The sequence below is a fragment of the Lontra canadensis genome, unplaced genomic scaffold (assembly GCF_010015895.1).
Source record: "Lontra canadensis isolate GAN:19392208 unplaced genomic scaffold, GSC_riverotter_1.0 scaffold58, whole genome shotgun sequence".
In the NCBI taxonomy this organism is placed as follows: Eukaryota; Metazoa; Chordata; class Mammalia; order Carnivora; family Mustelidae; genus Lontra; species Lontra canadensis.
In genome coordinates this window covers 8,693,373-8,721,008 of record NW_022631052.1, presented here as the reverse complement: position 1 = coordinate 8,721,008, position 27,636 = coordinate 8,693,373, and the positions used below count along the sequence as shown (strand labels likewise).

The 27,636-nt window shown below is 43.5% G+C and overlaps 3 protein-coding genes across 3 annotated transcripts in view; 1 reads left to right on the top strand and 2 right to left on the bottom strand.

Annotated features, from left to right (window-relative positions):
* Nucleotides 1-27,636, top strand: part of IFT81 (intraflagellar transport 81) — a 219,413-nt gene that overhangs the window by 20,797 nt on the left and 170,980 nt on the right. The gene's annotated exons all lie outside the window — the stretch shown is intronic.
* Nucleotides 3,653-27,636, bottom strand: part of P2RX7 (purinergic receptor P2X 7) — a 47,493-nt gene continuing 23,509 nt past the window's right edge. The window contains exons 6-13 of the mRNA XM_032876329.1: nucleotides 25,506-25,586; nucleotides 24,748-24,877; nucleotides 18,927-19,063; nucleotides 11,290-11,380; nucleotides 9,931-9,996; nucleotides 9,695-9,844; nucleotides 7,459-7,560; nucleotides 3,653-4,306 (exon numbers count right to left, since the gene is read on the bottom strand). Of these exons, the coding sequence (XP_032732220.1) occupies nucleotides 3,812-4,306; nucleotides 7,459-7,560; nucleotides 9,695-9,844; nucleotides 9,931-9,996; nucleotides 11,290-11,380; nucleotides 18,927-19,063; nucleotides 24,748-24,877; nucleotides 25,506-25,586 (1,252 nt within the window). The 3' untranslated portion in view covers nucleotides 3,653-3,811. The remainder of the gene's footprint in view (nucleotides 4,307-7,458; nucleotides 7,561-9,694; nucleotides 9,845-9,930; nucleotides 9,997-11,289; nucleotides 11,381-18,926; nucleotides 19,064-24,747; nucleotides 24,878-25,505; nucleotides 25,587-27,636) is intronic.
* On the bottom strand, nucleotides 19,926-20,705 carry LOC116878644 (ubiquitin-conjugating enzyme E2 variant 1-like). The gene is made up of 2 exons (XM_032876337.1): nucleotides 20,326-20,705; nucleotides 19,926-20,133 (listed from the first exon to the last, which is right to left on the bottom strand). Exons 1-2 carry the CDS (start codon nucleotides 20,598-20,600, stop codon nucleotides 19,926-19,928), a joined length of 483 nt encoding a protein of 160 aa, XP_032732228.1. The 5' UTR covers nucleotides 20,601-20,705.

The window sequence follows — 27,636 nt, the reverse complement described above, 5'->3', positions numbered from 1 at the left end:
TGCCTTTGAGGAGCTTATTTTTTGCTTGGGGAATAAAATATAACTCGTAACTTACTATACTGACCAGGCTTGCATTAAGCACTCATTCAAGCCTGTCAAGTATGGCAATTATTTGGTTAAAATGGCCAGTCAGTATTGGGTACCTCATCCGCTGATTTCAGAAGATCCAGTCTCATGTGACCTTGACAATTAAGAGGAACTAAGGATGTTAGGAATGCAAAATCCTCTCCACAGATCATCATTTATTTTGGAAACATAATTTATAACCCTTTATAACACAACTGGAAAAGAGGAAACCAAAAGATCACAGTAAAAGCCAAAGAAGATAGTGATGTCTAGATCTCTTCAAAAGAGAGTCAGAGTCAGTCAGGGGGCACTTGGGATTTCCAGAATGATGACTGCATGGGATTAGAATATGTGTTAAGAAATATACAAGCAGCAGGAAGTAAAACCACATCCAGTGCACCCATTGCTTAATTTTTTTTTAAAGATTTTATTTATTTATTTGATGGACAGAGATTACAAGTAGGCGGAGAGGCAGGCAGAGAGAGAGGAGGCTCCCCGTGGAGCAGAGAGCCCAATGTGGGGCTCGATCCCAGGACCCTGGGACCATGACCCGCGGGCCAAAGGCAGAGGCTTTAAACCACTGAGCCACCCAGGCACCCTGCTTAATTAAAAAAAAAAAAAAAAAAAGATAAAAAAAAGAGTTTTCTAAAAAAGATTCAATTGTGTCATTAACTACTGTAGTTAGTTTAGTCTCCTTAGGTTGAGGCATCCATGCCAGAAGATTGTCCTCCACTTCAGGTGCCAGTCGCAAGTCCCAGGGTGTCCCCTGTACCTCAGACCAAGTGGCTGTAAATTGGGGGTTTCCATAACCCTGTTCTCAGGTTCAGTCATTTACCATAATGGTATACAGAACTCAGGGAAACCATTTTTTATATTTACTGGTTTATTATAAAGCATACAGACCACAACCAGATGAAGAGGCAAGATCCAAAACAGTCCTGAGCACAGATGTTTCTGTCCCTGTGGAGTTGGGGTGCGCCACTCTCCTAGCATGTAGATGTGTTCATTGATTCAGGAGTTCTCCAAATTTCGTAATTGAGACATTTTTTAGGGGGGCTTTAACACGTGGGCGCAATCAATTTTTAACTCCATTTCCAACTCCTCTCCACTCTGGAGGATGAGAGAATGGGGCTCAAAGGTCTAAGCTTCTGATCATAGCTTGGTCTTTCTGGCAACCAGCCCCCATCCTGAAGTTTGGAGCCCACCAAGAGTTGTGTTGTTAGAACACAAGACATTCTTATCACCCAGCAGATTCTAAGGGATTTAGGAGCTCCATGTCAGGAATTGGGAGCAGAGACCAAATATATATCTTATAATGTCATAGTTTCTCAAAATATATGTTGAATGAAAGTGTCAATGCCTGACCGTGATTTGGGGATCTTCTGAGAAAAGTAAGTAAAAGGAACACTTCAGTAATCATAAATTATACATTATCTTTTATAATTAAAACAATGATATTTTTATTATCAAAACATATTATCTAGTTAAGACATGTGAATACCAAACTAGAATTAGGATGTATTTAAAAACTGGTGCCCTCTGAAGAGAGAAATGCAAGCTCATTACCAATTCTACATGAAACCAGCTAATGTTACAAGAAAGATCTCTAATACAGACATGAAATAGTGAATACTGGGCAATTTTGCCCTATAGAATAATGGGCTTAAGTACAAGAAAACAGATCCTATAAAGTGCGATTCTCCTTGGGATGCCTTTGCTGATGACATTAGTTTTTTGCAGTCAACTAAAAGCCAGATACAAGTAAGATGCATGTTATTGTTGGAAGTGTCAGACATTACACACCATTGACATAACACATCACCCTCTCACCTAAAGCATCTGTGGGGAAGGTGAAAGGGGATAGTAGGAAGATCCAGGGCCTAATTGTCATTACAAATTCTGACTCCATTTGGGGCCTCCAGGGGTGATAAAAATACACTAGGGATAAGGCATCAAGAAATAAAGTAAAATAAAATAAAGGTATAAAGTTTCAGAGGTTTATCAGAATGGAAATCTGTAGCTCATACATTAGAATTCTAGGAGCAAAAATTTAAATTCTAAAGAAGTCCCATATAACCAACTTTTCGAATACATTTCTTACATATAAGAAGTCGTATATCATCTCCTATCTCTGAAAGATAGTAAAGATGAAAGTTCAGTCTGGCCTAGTTTATTCCTGAGTTTAAAGACAGATAAAATCCTGGGTCAAAAAAAGAAGTATTTTGCTCATATTCACTTTACATGAATACAGTAAAAAGCACCTGGTTTTCAAAACATATCAAAATGGTACACCTTAGAATATGTATTAAGAAAACTCATAGACCCTTCATCATTTACAGTGTTGAATAGTGGTCTTTATTCTTTAAAAGAGTTGTTTAGAAATAATCAATTCTAATACCAGAACCATGAAAAGGAAATCCTGAAGGAAGATCCTAAAACCTCTGACTATCCATTTTCACATTCTTACAGGTCACTGTACAGAAATGGTAAAGGTTTGGGTGTGAGTTGCTTTTTAAGTAGCATCCAGACTGTGTCCATTCTGATTGGCTGCGAGGTACAGGATGTTAAAGAAAGAAAGGTGGCCTTTTCCAGTTTTAGCAGCAGTAGCTACTTCCAGTCCTAGTAATAGGCTGTGGGTGAGAATGTATTGGGTGGTTCAACAGTTAGACTGGATGGATTCCAGGGCTGGTCTGGTGGGTTCCCTGATTTGTTCTTATCCGTGATAGGACTGCCGAACAGAGACCGAAGCCCCCGTGGGTGGTCCAGTCTCCCTAAGAACCCTAGAACCATGGAAGGTCTAGGCCGAGTCTGTGTTCCAGTGAGTCAGGCTTGCTCTCTGTCCTCCATCTGTTGCTGCGTCTCAAACAACACAGAACTTAGTGGCTTAAAACAATGGTTTTCTTCCGTGGGTGCCCTGGGAGGCGTCTCCTGCAGTGGCAGTCCGATGCTAGTAGGGCGTGGAATCATCTAAAGGCTTCTCTCCCATGTCCAGTAACTGCGTTTGGATGTCTTGGAAGCTGGGAACTGGTCAGACATCTCTGTTGTCCATGTGGCTTCTGGAGCTGCCTCACAGTTGGGTAGTCTGAGGAGAGGCAGACCTCTGTATGGGGGCTGGCTTCGCAGCAGCCATGGGGCAGGACGAGAGGCGGAAGCTGTCAGCCCCAAGACCAAGACCCCGAAGCCAGAACAGCGTTACTTCCACGATTGGCTAAAGCAGTCAGAGCTGCGCACATGCAGGGGGAGGAGACATAACCCTTAGGTTATGGACAAGTGCCCAGGAATTTGGCCACCATTAATCCTCCACAGTCTCCAGCCAGCACCCCAAGGTTTGTTCATAGTCATCCTTATCCCAGTCTGGCCTCACAAGGAGCCGCTTTGCATTCATGTAGCTCTTTATGCATTGACCAAAAAGTTCATGTACACTCTCTGTTTGTCCTCCCGACCCCTCGGTTGGGATAGCAGGTTGGGTAGGAGGGCAACTGCGGCGCAGAGTTAAAAGCCAAGGACCACACAACTTGCTGGGGACAGAACTGAGGCACAGATCAGAATCTCTCGACTCGGTCCCTGCTGAGGGATTCGGGTTTGCTTGTTTGTTTGTTCATTCTGCTCTCTGACACGTCTAGAGCTGCAGGAGCGGAATACACATTTCCCTTTGGTTGAACGTTTGGCCACAGATCTTTGCAGGTCACGCTCAGGGTGCAAACAAAGGAAACAAACATTAACACTCCTGCTCAGCCCTGTGCCATCAGCAAGGACTCTGGAAGCCGGTGTACCGGCCTTCACTCTTGGGAAACTCTCTCCGGATTGTCCAGCGGCAGCAGCTGGGCAGGATGGCAAAGTCGGCGAGGTCCTGGGAGCCGAAGCGCCAGGTGGTGTAGCACCTGTAGGCACAGCGCCGCAGCCGGCTGTTGGCATTGTCATCCAGCACCAGCAAGGGCTCCTGGTAGAGCAGGAGAAACTGCAGGACCTGTCGGGACAAGACAAGCTTCCTAAAGGGTTCCGAGGTGGTGATGCAGGCACCGGGCTTTTTCCGACAGCACAGCTCTTCCAGGCATCTGTCGCTCTCGGGGAGCTGGGACGGGAGGCAGTGTCCACACTGGCACCAGCCTGGGCTGTTGCTGGATATAGGAGTCACTTCCCTACTTATCGGCTGCATCTCCTCTGGTTGCCCAGGAGTAGGGGATGGGTCATAGAGAGACAGCGGCAGCCTGGACAAGTCCGTGAAGTCCGTTGAGGGTCTCTGAAAAAGTCGTTTCCAAACCCATCAGCGGTGACAAACTCTAGGGTTCTAGATTCTTTAATTTTGGTATTAACTTATAAAATTACACTTAATATCACATTAATACCAGTAGCTGTCATTTATCAAATGTATATATCAAGACTATGCTAGTGTTTTATAAATTTGCCCTTTAGCTTTTGAAGAACCTTGTGAGATATGTGTCCTTCTCTCCATTTCACAGATTTGGAAAGTGAACTTCAGACACGCCAGGCCTCAAGGCAGGTATCACCTGCTCATGGAGACCTTCTTGCCCTGATCCCCCTGATCTAGGTGGTTGCCCTGCGCCCAGGTCACTCTTAGCGTGTCTTGAGATTCCGTGTTCTTCACAGTACTTGTCACCGTCTGAAATGATCCTACTCATCGATATGTCCTGTTGATGCTTCTTCTACATGAAAGCGGGGGTGGGGGGCCTGTTTGCTTTGTCACTGCTGTATCCCCATGACCTAGGCCAGTACCCAGCACAGAGTAGACAGTAAATATTTGTTGATTTTGCTCTACTGTCTCCTTTTCCACCAGTCTCCCTCTTCTAGCAAATCCATTTATTATCCTCCAAGAGAAGTTGCCATCGTTGACATCATTTATATCTGTTCTTTGTAACATATGCCTTCATTCATCAGGCAAAGTTTGAGTCAGTTAAATTTAAAATTAAATAGTTCCTATACACGAGCACTTAGAGCAGCATGATTTACAATAGCCAAAGGGTAAAAACAACCCAAATATCCATCAACAGATGAATGGATAAAAATTTAATGTCTGAAACATTTATTTTCAGGGATCATTTCTGTAGTTTGTTAAAAATATGTCATGTCCATACGGTGGAGTATTAGTCAGTCAAAAAAAAAAAAAGGGGAGCAGTGTACTGACACCTGCTACAAATAGATGAACCTTGAAGCCATTGTGAAAAGTGAGAGAAGCCAGTCACAAGAAGGGAAATACTGTATGATTCTCTTTATATGAAATGTCCAAAATAGGCAAATCCATGCTGACAGAAAGCAGATTAATGATTGCCAGGAGCACCTGCGTGGCTCATTGGGTTAAGTGTCTGCCTTTGGCTCAGGTCATGATCTAAGGGTCCTGGGATCGAGCTCCAAGTCAGGCTCCCTGCTCAGCGAGGAGCCTGCTTCTCCCTTTCCCTTTGTTGCTCTCCCTGCTCATTCTCTCATTCTCTCTCTCTCTCTCTCTCTCACAAAAAAAAAAAAAAAAAAAAAGATTTCCAGGGACTAGGGGGAGGTGGGTGTGAGTAATGGCTGTTGAGTGGGTACAGGGTTTCCTTTTGGGTTGATGAAAAAGTCCTAGAACTAGATAGTAGGATGGTTTCACAGCATTGTGGATAAACTTTTGAATTTAAATGTCACTGAATTGTATGCTTTACAGTGGTTAAAATGGTAAATTTTATGTGTATTCCCCCTTACCGCCCCTGAGTTCATGTTACACCCAAACCCAGTAAGGACATTACAAGAATGGAAAAGTTTTGGCCAGTCTCTCTCAATAAGAGACGTAAAAATCTTAAATATTAGTGAATCAAATCCAGCAATAAATACATAGAGTAATATATTACCTTCAAATTGATTTTATTGCAAGAATGCAAGGTTGGCTTAATATTTGAAAATCAATTTCTGTAATTCACCACATAACGGAAAAAAGAAAACTCATTGATAATTTTTTGAAAAGCAGAAAATAGCATTATTTTAAAACTTAGTATTAATTTATAACAAAAATTCTTGCAAACTAAGAATGGAGGGGACTTTTCTCAATCTAGTAAAGCGTTCTTTAAAATTCTACAACAGGAGCACCTTGGTGGCTCAGTTGTTAAGTGTCTGCCTTTGGCTGAGGTCATGATCCCAGGGTCCTGGGATCCAGCCCCACATCAGGCTCCCTGCTTGGCAGGAAGCCTGCTTCACCCTCTCCCACTCCCCCTACTTGTGTTCCCTCTCTTGCTGTCTCTCTCTTTGTCAAATAAATAAAATCTTAAAAAAAAAAAAAAAACCCTACAGTAGATACTAGAGTGAAATATGAAAAGCTTTCTTCCTGAGATAAGGAATGAGACAAAAAGATGTTTGCTATGACTACTTCTAGTCAGCGTTGTACCAGAGGTCCTAGCAGGTGTTATGAGCACCAGGAGCTGGAAGAGGCAAAGAAGGATCCTTCTTTAGGGCCCTCAGAAACCCTACCAACACCTTGGTTTCAGACTGCCAGCCTCCAGAATTGTGAGAGAATGGGGGTATAGCTCAGTGGTAGAGCATTTGACTGCAGAATTGTGAGAGAATGAATTTCTGTTGTTTTCAGCTACTTAGTTTGCGGTGATTTATTATGGCAGCTGCAGAAATTATACAGTGAAGGTGTCCCGCAGTCGGAGCTGCTGCGGAGAGGGGGAATGAAAACACTCCCTTTAGAGAATGGCTTGATAGTGTCATATGCCGGGTCCACTTGTAGGCACCATCTGTTTACCACGGCAGCTTTACTGCATATGCGCTCCAAACCGAAAGCTACCCAAATGTCCATCAACAACAGAAGGAATAAATAAATTGGATGTTTATAAAATGGAAATTATACGATGTGAATGAACTAGGCCTATATACAGTGTCATGGATGGCTCACAAAAACAATACTGAGTGAAAGAAGTCAGACACTCCACAGAGTATATATTGAGTACATACACGATTCAAATTTTAGAAAATCCTGGAAGAGATAAAACTAACTTTTGGATACAGAATCATGATGATGTTTAAGGGAAAGTGGTGATTGGGTGGAGGCGTGAAAAGGGTTTCTGCTAATATTCTGGGTTATGAGTGTTTACTGTGTTAAAATTCGTCAATTGCAATTTATACAACTTTGTAGATATATTTTTATTTATTTATTTTAAAGATTTAATTTATTCATTTGAGAGTGAGAGAGAAAGAGCACAATAGTGGGGTGAAGAGGGGAGGGAGAGGGAGAAGCAGACTGTGCGCTGAGCAGAGAGCCCGATGTGGGGCTCGATCCAGGACCCTGAGATCATGACCTGAGCTGAAGGCCGATGTTTAACTGACTGAGCCACCCAGGCGCCCTTTATATTTTTATTTAATAGTAACTTTTCTTAAAAAAAAAAAAAAAGACTAAATGTTTTAACTTACTGGGACGTCTTCACCTTCGACATTTTGTAGACTTTCCCCAAGTAGCTGCTGGTCCACCATCCTGATGTGGGGTTCATCCACAAAGGACACATATTTTAATGTCTAGGGAAAGAGAGTTAAAAATTTTACCCATTTTTGTACAGAATTGTCAACAGTCACATACCTGAACAGGTCTAAAGGCAAGTATTATTGCTACTTACCAAATGACAAACTGTTAGAAGCTGACCAAAACTCTTACTAGCCAAGAATGAATGATTTCTGAGTCCCAAGGTGACTCAGCAGTAGAACCCTATGCACCTTAATATGTGGGCTCAGAGTCTCCACAGCTTCCTCCCTAATGATTTTAGGTCTCCCATGTGCTATGTAAAAGTCCTCTGTTATGTTCCCTCTATTTCAGTAACTCTACATCAAGTATCTCCTGAACATTTTACTGTTGCAACTTAAATAATTTATTTATTTTTATTTTTTTTTAAAGACTTTATTTATTTATTTGACAGAGAGAGATCACAAGTAGACAGAGAGGCAGGCAGAGAGAGAGAGAGAAGCAGGCTCCCTGCTGAGCAGAGAGCCCGATGCGGGACTCGATCCCAGGACCCTGAGATCATGACCTGAGCCGAAGGCAGCGGCTTAACCCACTGAGCCACCCAGGCGCTCCGCAACTTAAATAATTTATATTTTTGTTTAATTTCATCCCATCTTGGGCCATGAAATGGTAATTATTTTTAGTTGCAAAAATGAGCTTTCATTTCAAATTGTATAATACATGTCCAAGTGGCCAGTGAATTGTGCCTTCAGGCTGCTGAAAAAGGACAGTAATGTTCTTAGGAGGGAAAGACAAACCCCCTTTGTGGTTTGAAGTACTGGAGATTTCTCCTTGATTAGGGGAAATCATGGAATCAAGTGTAGAGGACCTGCTTAGTAGAAGCCAAATTAAATCAAAACAATCCAGATGAGCTCAAATTCCATCTGACTTTTCTCCCATCCTAGGCTCCTTTGCAGGAGGAATCACTGTTGTCACTTTTGTGTGTGTCCAGTAGCTTTTTGTATGCATATATTATCCTCCCTACACCTGTTCATGTGTACGTGTAATAAATATATAAACTATATAGGACATATATAAAATGTATAGAATGCATGCATGTATTTATATGATTATTTATACGTGTAATGTACATGTAGAAAATTCATAGGATGAATTCATATGTGTAGTCTTTTAACCTATATACCACACCATATATATTGTTCTATAGTTTGGTTTTTTCCTTTCAACCACACGTTTTGGATATTTGCTCATGCCAGTACCTGTAACATGGAGGTTATGAAGATGAATTCTGAAACCAGCCTGCTGGAATTGGAGTTGGAATTCCAGCTCCCCCACCTACTAGCTGTATGACCACAGGCAAATTATTTAACCCTCCTGCACCTCAATCTCCTCATCTTTAGAAAGGTGACAGTAGCACCTATTTATAGGGTTGTTGTGAAGAGCCAATGAATTAATATATATAAAGCACTTTGAAGTGCTGTACAAATGTTTGTTCTTAGTATTCGCCACATATTGTTTTATTTTTTTTTCAAAGATTTCATTTATTTATTTGACGGAGAGAGAGAGAGAGATCACAAGTAGGCAGAGAGGCAGGAAGAGAGAGAGGGGGAAGCACGCCCCCCGCTGAGCAGAGAGCCCCATGCAGGGCTCGATCCCAGGACCCTGAGATCATGACCTGAGCCGAAGGCAGAGGCCCAACCCACTGAGCCACCCAGGCGCCCCGCGCCACGTATTGTTTTAAACCAGTGCCTGGCGCTCCTTGCTATGGGCTGGTCACAGTTTCTTTCACTGTCCGCCAGTTGGACATTGGGTAGATGCTCTTCCTTGAGGGTAGGTATGGAGAAGTGGAAATGCCAGGCTGTAAAGTGTGTCCCACCTCAGTGTTATTAGATATTGCCAAATTGTTCTCCAAAGTCGCTATGTTTTTTGGCTGTACCAATTTAATAAATTGGACAAAATTGACAAGTCCTAGAACATCAACATTTGTTCTCCCTCTGTCTTGCATCTTCATTTTTGTTTCTGTTCTTCCCTAAGACCAAAGCGTTCACCTGAGAGGGGGTGGATCAGGGTAGAGTCTAGACACTCGTCCACCGTGGGCTTACACCTGTGATTTGGGCCTTATTTTTGCATGTTTCTCAGTGATCCGACTGACTCTCTGGGTTATTCAGCACCTGCTGATGCAATGAGGCTTACCCGCTTTGGCTCCACAATGGGCTCACCCTTCTTCCTGTAGTAGTATTCATTGACTGCACAGTATTTACAGCACTTGAAAGAGGGATAAATGTGGGATCGACAACATGCACTTGAGTAAGTGCAGATGAGCAAGTCGATGATCACAGTGACCTGGGAAAAACCCACATCGGTGCCATGTTAGTGAGATTTCTTTTTGCCAAATTGCTTTCCTAAAGCACGGATGGAGACTCTCTTACCAGACCAAAGTAGGAGAGGACTGAGCCAATATACACTGCCAACTGGATAATGTTAAATTTTCCTCCCTGAAAACAAATGGGAAGGTGACTTGGTTGACATTCAGAGCAGTGCTCTTTTGCTCTACCGTGTAACTGTCAGCTCCAGCAGAGGAAGGAGTCTGTGGTCACAGCAACAGAGACTGCACACGAAAATAGGTTTACTGTTCATCCTGTTACTGCCTTCTGGGGTGTGCTCGAAAACATGACTTTTAAACAAAGAACAGTGGAACCCACACACTGAGTTAGTTATTTTTCCAAACAAGGTGAGAGTTTCAGACAAGTTTTCCCTAAAAGTGGTTTGAGATTACCTTGGAAGCAGAGGGAAGGAATGTGTGCACACTCTTCCCTTAGGTGTCCTCGTGGTTTTTCTTCTCAATGATCTTTCCATCCTCTCAGCTTCTATCTCATTGACTCTTGTATTGCTTACCACCATATGACATAACATATAACATAAATAATACAGTTTTGGACAAGGCATTGTGGGCATCTGTGGATTTTTGCATGCCCAGCATCCCCTCCCTCCTTCTTGTGGAGATGGAGACAACACCCCCTTTTCGTTTGGAGAACCATCTCTGTCCATACTTGTCCATATAGTTTGAGGGGAAAGGGCTGGTTCAGGGCAGGGCCACGACTGGCCGTTGAGAGTATGGTGTGACCTAAACATAGTGATTAGTTCAGCACAGGGCATGTGGCCCATATTGGGCCAGTCAGAGCCAATGGCATCTGCCTGAATCCTTTGCCAAATCTTTTAGCAAAGAGATGTTCTCTTTTTTACTGAGACTGCTGGGCCAGTAAGATATAAGGAGCTGCCTGAAACCACCCTGTAGACATGGCCAGCTAAGGATGATGCCAAAACAAAGGAGAATAGATGTAAGGAATGGAGAGAGGCAGATTCCTAAGGATGTTGTTTGAACATCTGGATCCAGCAATGCCTGAAGCCTGAAAACTGCCCCTCGATTTTTCACCTGTGTGAGATTTAAAAAAAATAATAATTTTTTTCTCTAAGCCCATCTGAGTTGGATTCTGTTACTTATAAAGTATTTTGCAAAAGGATTTATTTCTTTCCCTCTCTCTTTTTAAGCATCAGAGTATTTTTAAAGTTGAATATCCAGTTTTTTTCCCACTCGCACTCTTGTACTCATTAGATGACTTCTTCATGGACAGGACCCCAAAGACATTTCTTCCCCCTCTTATCCCACAGGCAAGATGCACGGTGCCAGCTAATGACTATGACCGAAACATTCTCCCCTTGAGGCACCACAGCAATAATTAGGACAGTCCCAGGAATGGAGGTGCCAGTGGCTGGCAGCAGAGACTTACGGTGCCAAAAACCAGAATGTCAAAACGGATCCCGAAGACTTTCATCAGAGTCCGTTTTTCAACGTTGTTTTCCTTGTAGTACTTGGCGTATCTGTAGGAGGAGAAGGATCCATGTATATAAAGATGTGTCTGAACGTGCTGGTATTTCATGAAAGGAAAACCCAAAACAGGAGCCGAGCGAGTCTTCCTTGTTCATCTTCTAGCTCTGCCGCAGTTGGCAGAGGGAAGAACATAATCCAAACCCACAAATTACTCTCTTGGAACCAAAGCACCACTTCCCACGTTGCCTCCTCTTCTTCCGCCATCACACAGTGATACAAAATCTGATTTCCATTTAAGATTAAAATGAACAATTTTTAACCAATACAGTATTAACAACAAGTGGACAAATTAAAAAAAAAGTTTTAGGTAAATTCAATGATTTCTTTCTTTCTTTTTTTTTTTTTAAGATTTTATTTACTTGACAGAGATCACAAGCAGGCAGAGAGGCAGGCAGAGAGAGAGAGGAGGAAGCAGGCTCCCCGCGGAGCAGAGAGCCTGATGTGGGACTCGATCCCAGGACTCTGGGATCATGACCTGAGCCGAAGGCAGAGGCTCTAACCCACTTAGCCACGCAGGTGCCCCTAAATTCAATGATTTCTTAAGGGAGTTTGGCTTCTAGAACAGAGTGGGGTGGGGATCCTAGTTAGTAATGGCCAGATTGGGCCTAGTTGCCGTTCAGCCATCTGCTCTAATTACATTTTCTTAGATTCTGTATTTGTCCATTTGCACCTTTTATCACCAGGGGCAAACTAACAGCCGCGACTGTTTATATCTTCCCTGTAACCCAGCTTTGGCAAGCGCCTGAAAATCATATTACAGACCCTCTGGCCAACCCCATATCCATATCCCCAACCACCTCCTCTCTCTAACCGTCACACACTGAGCCAATATTTCCCATGTGCCAGGTCACTCAGGGCCAGGTACCTATAGCGAGACTGCTCCTGCGGCCTGGAGCATGCCCACATTACTTAAGCAGGCCAGTCCTAGGCTGTTGCCCTGTCCTGCGTTGCCTGTCGCATGGAAAACACAATGAAGGTTCTGGGTCCTGCTTTTCCCTTGATCCTTTCATCTCCTAACCAACCCCAGTGCTTCCCCTGTAGCCCTGTGTGGCGTGGTGTGCCCCTCCTCTTTGGAAACGTAAGAAGAAAGTTCTTTCTGGGACGCCTGGGTGGCTCAGTTGGTTAAGCAGCTGCCTTCGGCTCAGGTCATGATCCCAGCGTCCTGGGATCGAGTCCCACATCGGGCTCCTTGCTTGGCGGGGAGCCTGCTTCTCCCTCTGCCTCTGCCTGCCATTCTGTCTGCCTGTGCTCGCTCTCTCTCCCTCTCTCTCTCTGACAAATAAATAAATAAAATCTTTAAAAAAAAAAAAAAGAAACTTCTTTCTGTATCAGTGACCTCTCCACGTCATTACTCAGCCACCTTTATAAATTAAGACTCAGGCACAAATCACCATCACCCCCAAAGACACAGCTCTCACCGGTGTTACAGTCAGGAAGAGCAGAATGTTTTGTTTTCATGGATAATTAGGAAGGCTTAAACCACATAACACAAGCCTTTTCAATCTGTCCCTCCCCCTTACCACCTTTCAGAGATTGTTTTTAGGTAAGATATTTTCTTTCTGAGGTCTTAATTCGCAGTCTATTTACAGGTGTGGAGAGAGAAGAAAACAGAAGACAGATGCTCTGCCAGAATCCAGTCTGGAGCATTTGAAACTCCTTGTTTTTTTAAAAACTCTCGAAATGGGATGTTGAGATCCGTTAGATATTCTTAGTTGCTTCAACACCTATTTTTGGCCAGAGGGGTTTTGATTTCCTTGCCTCTGATTGTTCCCATTCCATGACTGTTCTTTCTTCTGCTGCTGTACTGAGTGATTTCTTTTTGAATACACAAAGCAAAGGGTCTTGGGACAGTGGTTCTTGAACTAAGGATAAGAATCGCTTGGGAAGTGTGTTCAAAGGTCGATTCCTGGGCCTCATCCCCCAGACGGTGGTTTCAGAAGGTCTGAGATGTTTCTGGAAAGATTCCAGGTGGAGCTGGTGCACATGGCCAGTGGTCTACACTCTGAGGAACACTAGGCCCTGAGCAGAATGTTTTTTGGACACCGTAACGTTTTGAATAACGGCTCCCCAAGAAGATAGGTCCAAGTGCCTAACCCCTGTACCTGTGAGTATGACCTTATTTGGAATAGGGTCTTTGCAGATGCGATGAAGGATCTTAAGATGAGATCATCCTGGATTTAGGGTGGATCCAATGACTGGTGTCTTTATAAGAGAAAGGAGAAGAGAGTTGAAACAGAAACACAGAGGAGAAGCCCACATAAAGATGGAGGCAGACATTGGAGTGATGCGGCTTCAAGCCAAGGAACATGGGGAACCATAGGAGACTGGGAGAGGCAAGGAAGGATCTGCCCCTAGAGACCTCAGAGATTGTGTCCTTGCTGACTCCTTAATTTTAGACTAATGGCCTCTAGAGCTGTGAGAGAATATGCTTCTGTTGTTTTAAGCCACCAGGTTTGCAGTCATGTGTTACCGCGGGCCCGGGAGACTGACATGGGCAGAGGCCCACTCTGAACCAGAGAAGTGTGTCGGGCCTGCAGTGTGGGCCTGCCCTGCTTCATATGTGCTGTAAACAAATGGGACCAAATGTTTGTCGAATAAGGACCTTTTGCCATGGATCTTTTGGTAAAGGACAAAATTTTGTAATGTGATCAACTTCTTCAACTTCCTATGTTTTAGGAAGTTCTGTTTTTTTTATAAAACTCATATAACCTATAATTCCCTTTTCTCTCTCTCTCTCTCTCTCTCTCTTTTGTGGCTGTTTGCAAATAACCTGTCCAGTTATCCATCAGAACTTGACAGTTTATTTCTGGCCAAAGATTGCTTCTGGCTCATTCCAGACAACAAATGCTCTAACATGTTGTTCCGAAAGAGGATTAACATCATAACCACCTCGGTTCTTCAGAAAACTCAGATCTCTCCAGGAGCCAGTGTTCTTAGGCTTACCTCAGTGACTCAAAAGACATTTGCTAACTTCTGTTTGGGACATTCCAGCCCGCTTCTGTTGACTGCTTAAAAACAAAAACAAAAACAAAAAACAAAACCCAGCCTGTGAAGGCAGTCAGGGGCCCACTGATCCAATTGTCTCTTCTTGCTAATGGCCGTAAGTCTGTTCAGTAGAGCAGCAGGGGATATCAAAACGTTACCTCAACTAGGAGCTGCTTTCTGGGCCCTGGCTGAAACTCCACTGACCCAGAGGAGGCGAAAAGCATCCTGTGTCTTGATCTCAGCTAGCCTTTAGTCAAGGGTCTCAAACTCAAATGCCTACAGGGGCCAGACTGGTGACAGAAATGAGTGATGCAGGCCAGGTATTAGGCAAAAGGGAGTGATGGGGACCACAGCAAACAAACAAACGCACACATGCCCTCTAAAGGGAACCATTGACCCCTCCAACGGAGTGCTGCTGTGTGGGATATGAATCCGGAGTTGTCAGATGGCTTAGTCCCCCCCACCCCCCGCCAAATAGTTAAAATTCTTGAGAAAAATAAGAAGTCCAGATTTTTACGTAGAATGTCTCAACTTTCAAAACATTGTATAGGCAAAAAACAAGTAAACAAAAATAGACACAGTTGAAGGCTGCCTGCCAGTTTATGGTGCTGCTTCGGGTAAAATGTAAAGAGACCCATTTGCTTGAGCCAATCCCCTCCAGAAGTCAGTAGGAATGTGAGCAGAAGTGTTAGGAAGTGGTGAATGTATGTGTGCACACACACGGGCACTTTTGCCTACACTTCAATGTACAGATTAAGAAGCTGCCTGTTTTTATGCACTCCCCCAGGAAACTGGCAGCCTGGTTGTAGAGACAAAATGTAGTTGGGTGAAACCTCTAAGGAGGAAGTATGTTTGGGGTGCTAGATGATCTAGTCTAGACTAGTGCTCCTCAGACATCAGTGTGCATGGGAATCTCCTGGGAATCTTGCTCCAATGCAGATTTTGATTCAGTTCAAGAGTGAGGGCTGAGATTCTGCTTTATAACAAGCTCCCAGGTGAGGCCAGGCTGCTGGTTCCAGGACTACGTGTTGAGTGCGGAGGTTCTAGATCGGTGGGTCTCACACCTGAGAGGCTCTCACCTGGGGGGCCTGTGAAGGTCCCCAGGATGTCTGATTCAGCAGGTCCAGGCAGAGCCTGCGAATGTGCATTTCTAACACGTTCCCAACACGTGATTCCGATTCTGGGCTTTGCACTTTGAGAACCAGTGGTCTACACTGTTAATACTGGTATTAATAAGGTATTCAGAGAGGCAAAAACTAAGTTTTCCAAGGCAATTCCCCTAACAGGGGCTCCTGTCTGTGCAGTCTCTCTTCCTAACTAGGAAAGCACAGGCCTCAGAAAAGCACCTGATATTTACAGGGGTCCTACCCTCTGCTTGGAGAGGCCTTCTCTAGTCGCTTCCTCCACTCCACCCTCCCTGCTCCGCCCCAGCCTTGCAGTACAGTATCTTGTTTGATTTTCTTCCCAGCATTTATCATCATCTGAAATGGTCTTATTGGAGCTGTTGGCAGTATTGAGGTATGGTTTACATATAATAAGGCACACAAGTCCTAAGAGTTGATTCAGTGAGTTTTGACAAATGAATACACTGTATAACCTGTACCCCATCAAGATCTAGAACATTCCATCGCCTCTGAAAACTCTCCTGGGCTCCTTTCCAGTCAGTTTCTATTTTGCCTCCCCCATCCTGCACTCCCCAGAGCAGCACCCACTGGTGTCTTTTATCACAGGAAAGTTGTTTTTCCTATCCCTGTATTTCATATAAATGCCGTCATGCAGTATGGCTCATTTCAGTCTAGCTCCTTTCACTCACTATAACGTCGGTGGGATTCCTCTATGTTGTTGCATGTGCAAGCATGTTCATTTATACTAACTAGCTCTTTACTGTATAAATATACTACAATTGATTTCTCCAGTCATCTGTTGGACATTTGGGTTGTTTCTGGGTTTTGGTAATGATGATGAAGGCTGTTGTGAATATTCACATACAGATCTTTGTGCGGACCTATGTTTCCTTTCTCTACCTAAGCGTGTGGTTTCTGGATTAGAGGACAGATGTACATTTAACTTTATAAGAGACTTCCCAACGCTTCTCTAATGTGGTTGTACCATCTTACACTCCCCCCGGGAAATAGGAGAGTTCCAGTTGCTTCTCCTCCTTGTCAGCCTTTGGAATTGCCAGCCTTTTAAAACATTTTACCTATTCTGAGGGGTATATGTAGGTGTTTCTCATTGTGGTTTAAATTTGCATTTCCCTAATGACTAATTATGCTGCCTTGTTGGAGTTCTTAATTTACTTATCTTTTTGTCTTATATGATATATTGACTTATACTCATGTCCTACTAGAATATAAGCTAAGTAGTAACTTTGTCCATTTTGTTTACCAATATATACCCATTGACACAACAATATATTTTTTCTTTGATATATATTTGATGAATAAATAAATAAGGAGCACCAATATCAATTTCCTACTGGCCTCATAGGCAAAGTGATTGTAGAGCCATTATTCTAGGGATGTAGTTGGCAACTCTTTTTTTAGAAAGTGAACAGCGTAAGCCTACTTTGTATCTGGAACCAAACAGCACAAAAGGATCAGCCATAATTACAACTGCCGAAACCTGCCTGATATCCACAAGCAAGGAGACCTCATGGAAGCTCAAACTTAAGGGCCAGGTTAGTGCTGGGGCAGAGTTGTAGCAACAGGCTGAAAAAATGACCCAGTCACAGGAGGTAACACGAAAATGAAATTAGGATCGCATAGGATCACTCCCGGGGAGAAGTTAGGAGCAGAAGCGTAACTGCGCAGAGGGTCAAAACAAAAGTAAGGTCAGCACCAAACCAGCACCAACCAGTTTCATTGGTGAAGATGAACCAGGAGTCTGGTCGGCTCTTACAAGGTGGAAGTCCAGAAGTAAGCAGCATACAAGGTACGCTACAAAGAACCTTAAAAGTCAGGCGAGGCTGCAGGTGGGGCGGCAGTGTGGCCTCAGGCATCTTGAAGATGTTCTTACCGAAAGGACTTCCAATCAAAGTGGCAGCCTGAGTGCTGGCACTGGGACACCCACCACCTCCCACTGCACACAAAGAAATGCAAGATAAGGTATATTTTTAAAAGTCATACTGATGTATTACTGAGCTCAGAACAAGGAAGAACATTTTCTAGGTGCTAGAATGAGTGGGGAGTGGGAACTGGAGCCATGTTTGGAGTCTGGAGTCTGGAGTCTGTCCCATAAGAGGACCCCAACCAGCTCTGTATCTGGGGAGCTCCAGCCTTACCCTAGAAGTGTAAGGGAGCTGAGGCTGCGGGAGCCCTACCCAGGGAGGGAGCAGGGATAGGATAGTTTTAGCAGGGTGAGGACATCAGCGCCCAGAAATTAAACCAAATACTGGTTGATAATTGGTAGATGCCATACAGTCCTGCAGACTGCAGCATTATATGATCTCCCCAGAGGAATGCCTCCGCACCCATGGCACACACAGAACTTTGCACAAGACCTTTCCTGCTGAAACTCACCAAATACTTCAAAGCCTTGGAAGAAGAAATCCCACCCAGGTCACTGCAGATAATAGGTCAGTGTGAAAGGGGTTATACAGTAGGACAGACAGAAGGAATAAGATCCATAAGGTCAGAATGGACCTCACTGAAACAGTAATGGATGGCTTTGAGAAAGAACTGATAAACCCGAGAAATGAAAAGTAGAGGCATAGGAAAAAAATTAAAAACCTGAAAGTGTATGATAAAATGTTACTCATCTTTGATCCAGTAATTCTACTTCTAGAAATTCATCCTAAGGAAACTCAAAGATTTATGTGCACAAATGTGCGGTGTAGAATTATTTGTAATAGAAAACCGGGAGGCACCCCAAATAATGGAGGAACAGGAAAGAAAACCATGCGATGGGAGGAAAAGCATGTGGGTTTGGGGTTCAGAGTGACCTAGGTTATGGAGCCACTGTTAGCTGGGGGTCCTGAGCAAATCATTTCACCTTTCTCAGTTCTACCTGGGAACAATAATATCCACCTTCCAGGGTTGATGTGAGGTGGAGAGGTGATGACTTTGAGGGCCTGGTATATAAAAAACCCACCCTAGGTGGTGCCTCTTGTTATCATTATGCTCACACAATGGGATAATTAACGTGATGGTCACGAGGAATTCTGAATGACCCAGGGAATGACAAAACACACACAAACACAGAATACCGGGTTATACATGTGATCTGCTCTCATAGAAGCCTCATGAAAGAATTGGTTAAGGGAAGGAAAATTCACCAGCTATCTTTGGTTATCGCAGGGTTGAGGAATTATGGGTGATTTATAGCCTCTTCTCTACGTTCTTCTCTGTTTCCCCAATTTTGTTTCTGTTTTACAAAGAGGTTTTATCACTTTAATAATTAAAAAAGAAAAAAATTCATACAAAAATCCAGTTATACCTAGTTCTTAGAGGAAGCTTTATGCATTCATCTTGTTGCCTTGGGAACCAAAATTAATTCTCACTGACTGCTGGAGACGCAATTCAGCAGGGCCTAGAGGTTTCTGGGCACTGTTACCTGAAGTTGTAGCCAGGGTACAAGGACTCATTGGTGGTCTTGTCATCAAGGCGACGGAAGGTGTATTTTGGGCGGCAGTGATGGAACCAACTGTCCAGGTTGCAGTCCCAGTAGATCTCAATGCCCATGATCCCTCCCTGGGGAAGATAAGGAGATAGTCTTTAAGTCCTGCTGCACGTGGGACGCAGCCACCAGACCTTTCCCTGCATAGGGATGGTCACTAAGGGAAAGGTTTTTTTTTTAAGAGGGAAGCACAAATTGAAGTTTCAGAGCCATAGCACAGCCCCATCTAACACGCGCAAGTGGCTGCAAACGCATCTCCCTGCTCGTCCTCCCATCTGGGACACGCCCTCGTATTTATTTTCCTAAAATACAACTTTCAGTAAATCTCTTACATAATCTAACACCTTGAATGGCTTCCTCCACCCTCCCACCCCATTAAAGTTTAAGTTGAAGCTTGTTACACTGGAATTCAGGGAACCCCATCACATATCTTTTCTGTTTTACCTCCTAACACTCCCCTGGAGAAATCTCTTATTTCACCCTATCCACACTTAGCCTTCAACACAATTGGCATTTTCATTCATTTTTCTTTTTCTTAAAGACTTTATTTATTTATTTGACAGAGAGATCACAAGTAGGCAGAGAGGCAGGCGGAGAGAGAGGAAGGGAAGCAGGCTCCCCGCGGAGCAGAGAGCCCAATGTGGGGCTCGACCCCAGGACCCTGGGATCATGACCTGAGCCAAAGGCAGAAGCTTTAACCCGCTGAGCCACCAGGTGCCCCTCATTTTTCTTTTATTATAGCACAACTTATATATTTCAAATGGACAAAAAATTAGTATCATTTGCAGTATCTTAAGATAAATTGCCTTTGAATGGGAGCTTCCTTTCCGGTACTTTGAGGTCTACAAGACGTATCTAGAAAATATACTACTACTGCTTAAATCGAATGGGGGAGGGGGAGGGCCTGTGGTTTCTCTTTTTGATTAATTGCTGTTGTTAACACTGTCCTTCAGGTGGCTGAGGGAGTTTCATGTTTTCTTTAGACATCATTAGGCGCCGGAGCTCTCGCAGGACAACTTTGATGCTACATGAATTCTGCCATTTTGCTAGCACTGATATGGCTCTTGGGTCCACCACTCCATTAGAACTATTAACTCCATTCATATTAATTTTTGTTACATATCTTACAAAGGGGGGTACGGGGCTCCTGGGTGGCTCAGTGGGTTAAAGCCTCTGCCTTCTGCTCAGGTCATGATCTCAGGGTCCTGGAATCGAGGCCCACATCAGGCTCTCTGCTCAGCGGGGAGCCTGCTTCCTCCCTTCTTTCTCTCTGCCTGCCTCTCTGCCTACTTGTGATCTGTCTGTCAAATAAATAAATAAAATCTTTAAAAAAAACAAAACAAAACAAAGGGGGGGTGCTTCTGGGTATTTAGGTCCACATTCTATTTTAAGGCTGTATATTCGGTTTTCATAAATTGTTCTTGGAGGCCCAGTTATCATCCCTGTCCATCTTGTAAGTGTCATGTCTTCATCATCTTCTAGACCCCAGCTAACTGTGCCATCTCCCACTCCTTTCTGGCCTTCTTCCAGTTCTTCCAACAGTCGAAAATTGCGAGGGACTTTTACTCCCGAGCCCATGGTGGCTGCCATCTTGCATCGCTGTTGCTTCATTTCATTTTTTTAAAAACAGCTTTATTAAGATATAGTTCACATACAATTTGTGCAAGTGTATTTAAGTGTATAATTCAACTGTTTTTAGTATATTCACATATATGTGTGACTGTCACTATAATAAATTTTATTTGTTGCCTCCAAAGAAACCCCTAAACTTTCATCAATGCCCCTTTCCACCCCTCCTATCAGCCCTAAGCAACCACTAATTTACTTTCTGTCTCCATAGAGTTGCTTATTCTGAACTTTCATATGAATGAAATCGTATGTGATCTTTTATGGCTGACTTCTTTTACTTAGCATGATATTTTTATTTTTATTTATTTATTTTTTTAAGTAGTCTCCATGCCCAGTGTGGGGCCTGAACTCACAACCCTGAGATCAAGACCTGAGCCAAGGTCAAGAGTCGGATGCCCAACTGACTGAGCAACCCAGGTGCTCCCACTTAAGATAAGGTATTTTTTTTAAAGATTTTATTTTACTTATTTTAAAGACTTGAGAGAGAGAGAGAGAGAGAGAGTGCGTGAGCCAGAGGAGGAACAGAGGGAGAAGGACAAGCAGACTCTGTGCTGAGACAGAGCCCAATGTGGTGCTCCATCCCAGGATTCTGATGTCATGACCTGAGCTGCAAACAAGAGTTGGAGGCTTAACTGAATGAGTCACCCAGGTGCCCCTTAGCATAATATTTTTAAAGTTCACCCATACTGTAGCCCATATCTGTACTTCATTCCATCTTATGATGGAAGACAATTCCATTGTGTGGATAGACTACATTTGGTTTATCTGTTTATCCTTTGATAGACATTTGGATTGTCTCTGCCTTTTGGCTATTATGAATAATGCTTCTGTGAACACATAATGTATGAATTTTTGTGTGGACATGTGGTTCACTTCTCTTGGGTATGTACTTGGGAGTGGAATTGCTGAGTACATTTGAACTTTTTGGTCTCAGTCCTTGTCTCTTCTCCCATTCAAATATTTCTACCATCTCTCTAGCTAAATCCTCCTCCTCCTCCTCCAAGACTCAACTTACATCTTTCCTTATCCATTCAGCCACCCCATCCCCCTCAATTCAAGGTGATCCTTCTCTTTTCTGAACTTCTAAGGAATCTCTCTTTTTTTAAAAAGATTTTATTTATTTATTTGAGAGAGAGAGAATGAGAGAGAGCATGAGAAGGGGCAGGGTCAGAAGGAGAAGCAGACTCCCCACTGAGTAGGGAGTCTGATGCGGGACTCAATCCCAGAACTCCAGGATCATGACCTGAGCTGAAGGCAGTTGCTTAACTAACTGAGCCACCCAGGCGTCCCTCTAAGGAATTTCTTAATCTCTTACCTCTACTTGGTACTTCTTTTTTCCTACAAACATGTTGTGAGCACTGACTATCTTATTTCACTGGTTCTTAGACACCATTGCTTATCAGATGCATAGTTTTATTTTTATGTTCTTCTCAGAAGGAAATGCTATCAATTAAACTGAAATTCTGTCAATCGAAAGCACTTTCTGATTTCAGAAATATTAAAATGTGAAAAAAGTATGTTCTTTGAATTGATGAAACGTGGTATTTCAAGTATGCTAGAATCTAGGGATAAAAAGATGAGTAGCAAGCAGACTCTGACTTGGAGAAAGGGGAAATACAGAATAATCACAATAGTCATTTATTGGAATGAAGCTAAGTACTCTGCATATTATTGTGAACATCTGATGTTTCTGTCACTCAGCATCCTGTTCTCCTGGTAAAAGTGCCTGGAATTTTCTTTGGGAAATGTCTCTCCCAGCTGAGTGGTTTGAATGGGACTGTCCCCTGTCCCAGCTCCAGGAGAGGCAACATGATTTAGGCCTGGCCAGTAAGGTCTGTGTTTTCCTCTGGACCTGGTGACTGGTTCAGGAATAGGTATGTGGCCCAAGATAGACCAATCAGAGTCCTCTCTGAGACATTTTGCCAGAACCATAAAAAAAGATGTCATCTGTGGTTTGGGACCACTAGCCAGAGACCGTGACAATCCAGAGCAGCATTGTCCAGCAGAATCTTCTGCAGTGATGGAAATATTCTCTATTCATGCTGTGCAGTAAGGTAGCCTCTGGCCACATGTGACTATTAAGTGCTTGAAACGTGGCTAGTATGACAGAGGAAATAAATATTTCACTTCATTTCAATTAGTTTAATTTAAATAGCTTCATGTGACTAGTGGCTACCATATCAGACAGCACAGTTGTAGGACTTTGGTGGCTTTGCCTTGACATACGAATAGTCTGCCTATGAGTGACATCACCATTAAGGAAACAGCAAAGGGATGAAAGGAGTCAGATTCCTAATGACATCATTTGAGTTTCTGGATGCAGCCATCCAGATAGCCTACTGCTATCACATGCTTCATTCAGTCAACAAATATTTACTGAGTACCCACTATGCTGAGCATTACACAAAAATTAACAAAAAAGTCCAAAGATGCCTGTCCTCATGGAACTTATGTTCTAGTCAGGGAAGACAGACAACAAACAAATGGATATGTAAAATATATACTATGTCAGGTAGTGCTAGGTGCTGGGGATAAAAATAAACCTGACAGGGGCCATAGTGCCTGCTGGGATAGGGGTAGAAATTGAAATTGTCATCATAAGGTTTTTTTTTGGGGTGTGGAGCAGAGAGAGAGAGTCTTAAGCAGGCTCCATGCCCAGTGCAGAGCCCGAGGTGGGGCTTGATCTCACAACCCTGAGATCATGACCTGAGCTAAAATCAAGAGTTGGATGCTCAACCTACTGAGCCACCCAGGTGCCCTGAAATTGTCATTTTAAAGGTAGTGGTAAGGGAAAGCTTCACTGAGCTTATATTTGAGCAAATATTGGAAGCAGGTGAGGAAGACAGCTAAGGCTATGTCTGGGGCAAGGCCGTTCCAGGCAGAGGGAAAAAGCAGAAGGAAATAAGAAAACTCCCAAGGTGGGGTGCTCCCTCTCTAAAACAAACAAATAAATAAAATCTTTAAAAAAAAAAAAAAGAAAAGAAAACTGAGGTACAAAAATGTTTTGGGTGTACTAGAAGATCCATTTCCCTTGGTGTCTTAACATGAGTTAATAATACATGGTTCTTTTTTTTCTGCTTAAGCCAATTGAGTTTGGTTTCTTTTTGCTCCCAAAATGTTTCTTTCTTTTTTTTTTTTTTTAAAGGATTTTATTTATTTATTTGACAGGGAGAGAGATCACAAGTAGGCAAAGAGGCAGGCAGAGACAGAGAGGGAGAAGCAAGCTCCCCACAGAGCAGAAAGCCTGATGCAGGGCTCGATCCCAGGACCCTGAAACCATGACCTGAGCCGAAGGCAGAGGCTTAACCCACTGAGCCACCTAGGCGCCCCCAAAATGTTTCTTGATTGATTCTTTGCTTACATCATTTGAGTTGGATATCTATAAGGTGCATCTGGGAGAATCTTGACTAACCCAAGTGTGGTGGCCTGAATAATGGCTCCCAATGGTATTCCTAATCCCAGGTCCCAACCCTCAGCATCTTCGGATATAGTATTTTATATGGCACAAGGGACTGCAGATGGTGATGAACTTAAGGATCCTGAGATGGGGAAATTATCTTGGATTATCCAGATGGGCCCTACATGTTTCCTTTTATAAATGCTCTCTCTGAAAAAGACCAGTATCTTTGTAAGAGAGAGGCAGAGGGAGATTTGGCACAGAATAAGTCAATGTGACCACTGACGCAAGATGCTATGCAGCTGGCTTCGAAGCTAGGAGAAGGGGCTGCGAGCATCTAGCTCTAAAAGGTGGAAAAGGCCAGGAAATGGATTCTCCTGTGGAGCCTCTGGAGGGTGCTTGGCCCCGCCGATATCTTCATTTTGATCTGTGAAACTGATTTTGGACTTCTGACCTCCAGAAGTATAAAAGAAAATGTGTGTTGTTTTAAGCCACCGAGATCATGGTGGGTTGTTAGAGCAGCCACAGGAACTACTGCCCAGGGATGTCACTCACAGGGTTGTTGTGGGATTAGATGTGGTGATGCAGGGCAAGGCCTTGGCACCATGCAGGGATGTACTGAATGCTCAGTAGAGGGAGGCCTATAACTAGGATCCAGGGACCCAGCCTCTTGGCCATTTGACATCTTCCATCCCCCAACTCAAACCCTCGCCGTCCAAAGACACCACCAACCTGAATTGCCACTTCTGAAAAATTATCTCCTGTTTCTTGGAAAATTTCTCCCAGTCGGAAAATGGGACACTGTGGATTCTGAGTCTTGTGAAAGGTACAAGTGATGTTTATACCTGGCAAGATGTTTCTCCTGCATGAGAAGCAAGCAAGCAAACAAACATATTTTTGAAAACTGAGACCCATCTCTTTCATGGGAGTGACCCAGTTTGTGGCTGGGTTCCATGAGGGGCCCTGAGGATCCTCAGCCCCCGGGATTCACACCCTTGTGTGGTCCCCTCCCACCCTGTGCAGGGTCGATCTGTGTGACCGTTAGCATGTGGCAGAAGTGATGGTGTATCACTTCCAGGCTTAAGTCATAAAAGCCTATGGCTTCCATCTTGTTTACTGTCTTGCTGGCTTGTTGTCTGTCCCTCTTAGATCACTTGCTCTGGGGGAAGCCAGACACCATTCCCAAGGACACTCAAGCAGTCCTGGCGGAGGTCCATATGGTAAGGAACTGAACCTCCTGCTGACAACCAGGTGAGTGAGCATGGAAGAGGATTCTGGTCTCAGTCAAGCCAGAGATGACTGCAGTCCCCACTGACAGCTTGACTGCAACCTGAGAGACCCTGAATCAGAACGATCCATAGAAATCATTCCCATATTCCTTACCCCAGAAACTGCAGGAGACAATAAATATTGGTTGTTAAGCTTCTAAATTTTGGCATAATCCACTACACAGCAGTAGTGGCTAATGGCCAGACATTCTGGGCACTTACGTGGTGTAGTTGTGGCCAGGAAAGTCGATGTTATTCTTGATGAGCACAGTGAAGTTTTCGGCACTGTTCAAGAGCGCAGGCCTGAGAGAGAGGTGAAATGGGTATCAGTGGGCCAATGGGACCACGGGCTTCCGGTTTCTGGCTTGGGTCATTGCAATGAGTAAAGAGAAATATAGTCTAGTAGGCAAAATTTTCCTAAAAATCTAAAAAAGAGGAAGAACGTCTCTCTTCCTGAGACCCCCGTGGCATTTACTATAACCCTTCTCACACTCTGATGTAATTGTGTGTTTAGGATATGTGGTGATATACTGGTAAATGGTTAACAGCCAGGTCTCCAGGGGGGAAGAAAAACTCTGATATGTAGCATTTACTGATTAGTGTAAGCACTCCCATCATGGCTGATCTCAAGCCACTAGTGGGTATCACTGAACTTGGAGTTGGGAAGGGATGAGCCTAATTGGCTCAGAGTCAGTATAAGCCAGCTTCAGCAGCCCCCTGTTTGTATCTTTCCCTGTAGGCTTGGATTCTTTCTATCTTGGCATCCCCAGCCTTAAGCATAGGGCCACACATGTATAGTTGGCTCTATCAGTCATAGGTTGATAGGCTCTGGGTAGCATAAATTCTCCATGAGTTAGAGGAGCCCAAATCCTAGACTTTAGGAAGATCCACCCACAACCCATTGATTCATTCATTTGACAAATATTTATTGGCCTGGGCATGGGGCTGGGCACTGGGAATATAGTGATGAACAAGACAGTCAAAGTTCTTGTCCTTATGCAGTTGAAGTCTGCTAAAGATGGAGAGAATTGGCTGTGGATAAAGAGTTACAGCTGGTACCTTATTGTTGGCAGGCCTGAGTGGGTGGCAGATATATATAATGGGAGTAGAACCAGGAAAGGATGGAGGTATTTGGAAGGGGGCACCAAAAATGATCTGCTTTTTATTCCAGAATTGCCAGAGCTGGGCTCTGGCTCTGGTTATATAGAGCTGGGCTCTATATAACTATAGAGAACACTATAGGTTTTGCCTGCCCAGCATCCATTCCCCTCTGTTAGAAGCGCCTCAGTTTTCTCCCTTTGAGATAACCAGGTCTTTTCCCACTCTCAACCCAGAGGTTTGGGTGGGGAGGTGTCCATTTTCTGCCCATCCTTATAGACCCCAGGGTGGACAAGTGACCCAGAGCTGGCTAAACAGAATAACCCAGTCCTTTTATGGCTATAGTAATTGGTCGATAGATTGTCATATGATTTAAGCCAATGAAAACATTCTAGGACTTTTGTAGGAAATACTGGAAAAAGAAAAACTCATTTTCTTTAGGATTGCTAGTAGTAAAGACAGTGTAAACCTGGGGTTCCCTGGACCACAGTGTGAGGAAAGCCAAAACAGAAGAAAGAATAACTGGGGGGGGGGAGGTGGGATGGGGTTGGGGATTGGAAGAAACAGAAGGAAAAAGAATCTTAATGACATCATTTTTATTTGAAGCCTGGATCAAGCCTTACCTGAAGCTAATACTTCTGGACTCCTCATTTACAGAAATTTTATTTTATTTTTAAAGATTTTATTTACTTATTTGACAGACAGAGATCACAAGTAGGCAGAGAGGCAGGTTGGGGGGGGAGCAGGCTCGACACTGAGCAGAGAGCCCAATGTGGGGCTCGATCCCAGGACCCTGGGATCATGACCTGAGCCGAAGGCAGAGGCTTTAACCCACTGAGCCACCTAAGTGCCCCAGAAATTTTAAAAAATAATGATAACATTGTCTTTTTTCCTTAAGCCAGTTTAAGTTGTATTTCTGACATTTGCATCAAAAAAAAACTTATTTACACAGATACCTACCACATGCTAGACCGTTTACCTTTAGAACATTCTAAATCCCATGCTTCCTGGGCAACATTCTAAGAATAAGAGGACTTGAAACTTGAAGGATCAAAGCCCTTTATTCTTCTCTTATGATATTTTTAACTTTCTTCCTTGAATTATAGCTCTCTGTGCACATGGCTTACCTCCGATTAGACTGCAAGAGGCTTGGGATCTACTCTCTGTCTGGGTCTGCTTGTATTTTTAGCATAGTCTCTTGTGCATAGTTACATATAGAATAAATATCTAATACCTCCTATGTGGTATTGGATAT

Excerpts from the sequence above, each read along its gene's own strand:
- LOC116878644 (XM_032876337.1), bottom strand. The coding sequence starts at position 20,600 with ATGAAGCAACAGCGATGCAAGATGGCAGCCACCATGGGCTCGGGAGTA. Across the intron at positions 20,134-20,325 it reads CCCCCCCTTTGTTTTGTTTT|CCCCGTACCCCCCTTTGTAA; the intron begins GTTTTTTTTAAA and ends GCCACCCAGGAG.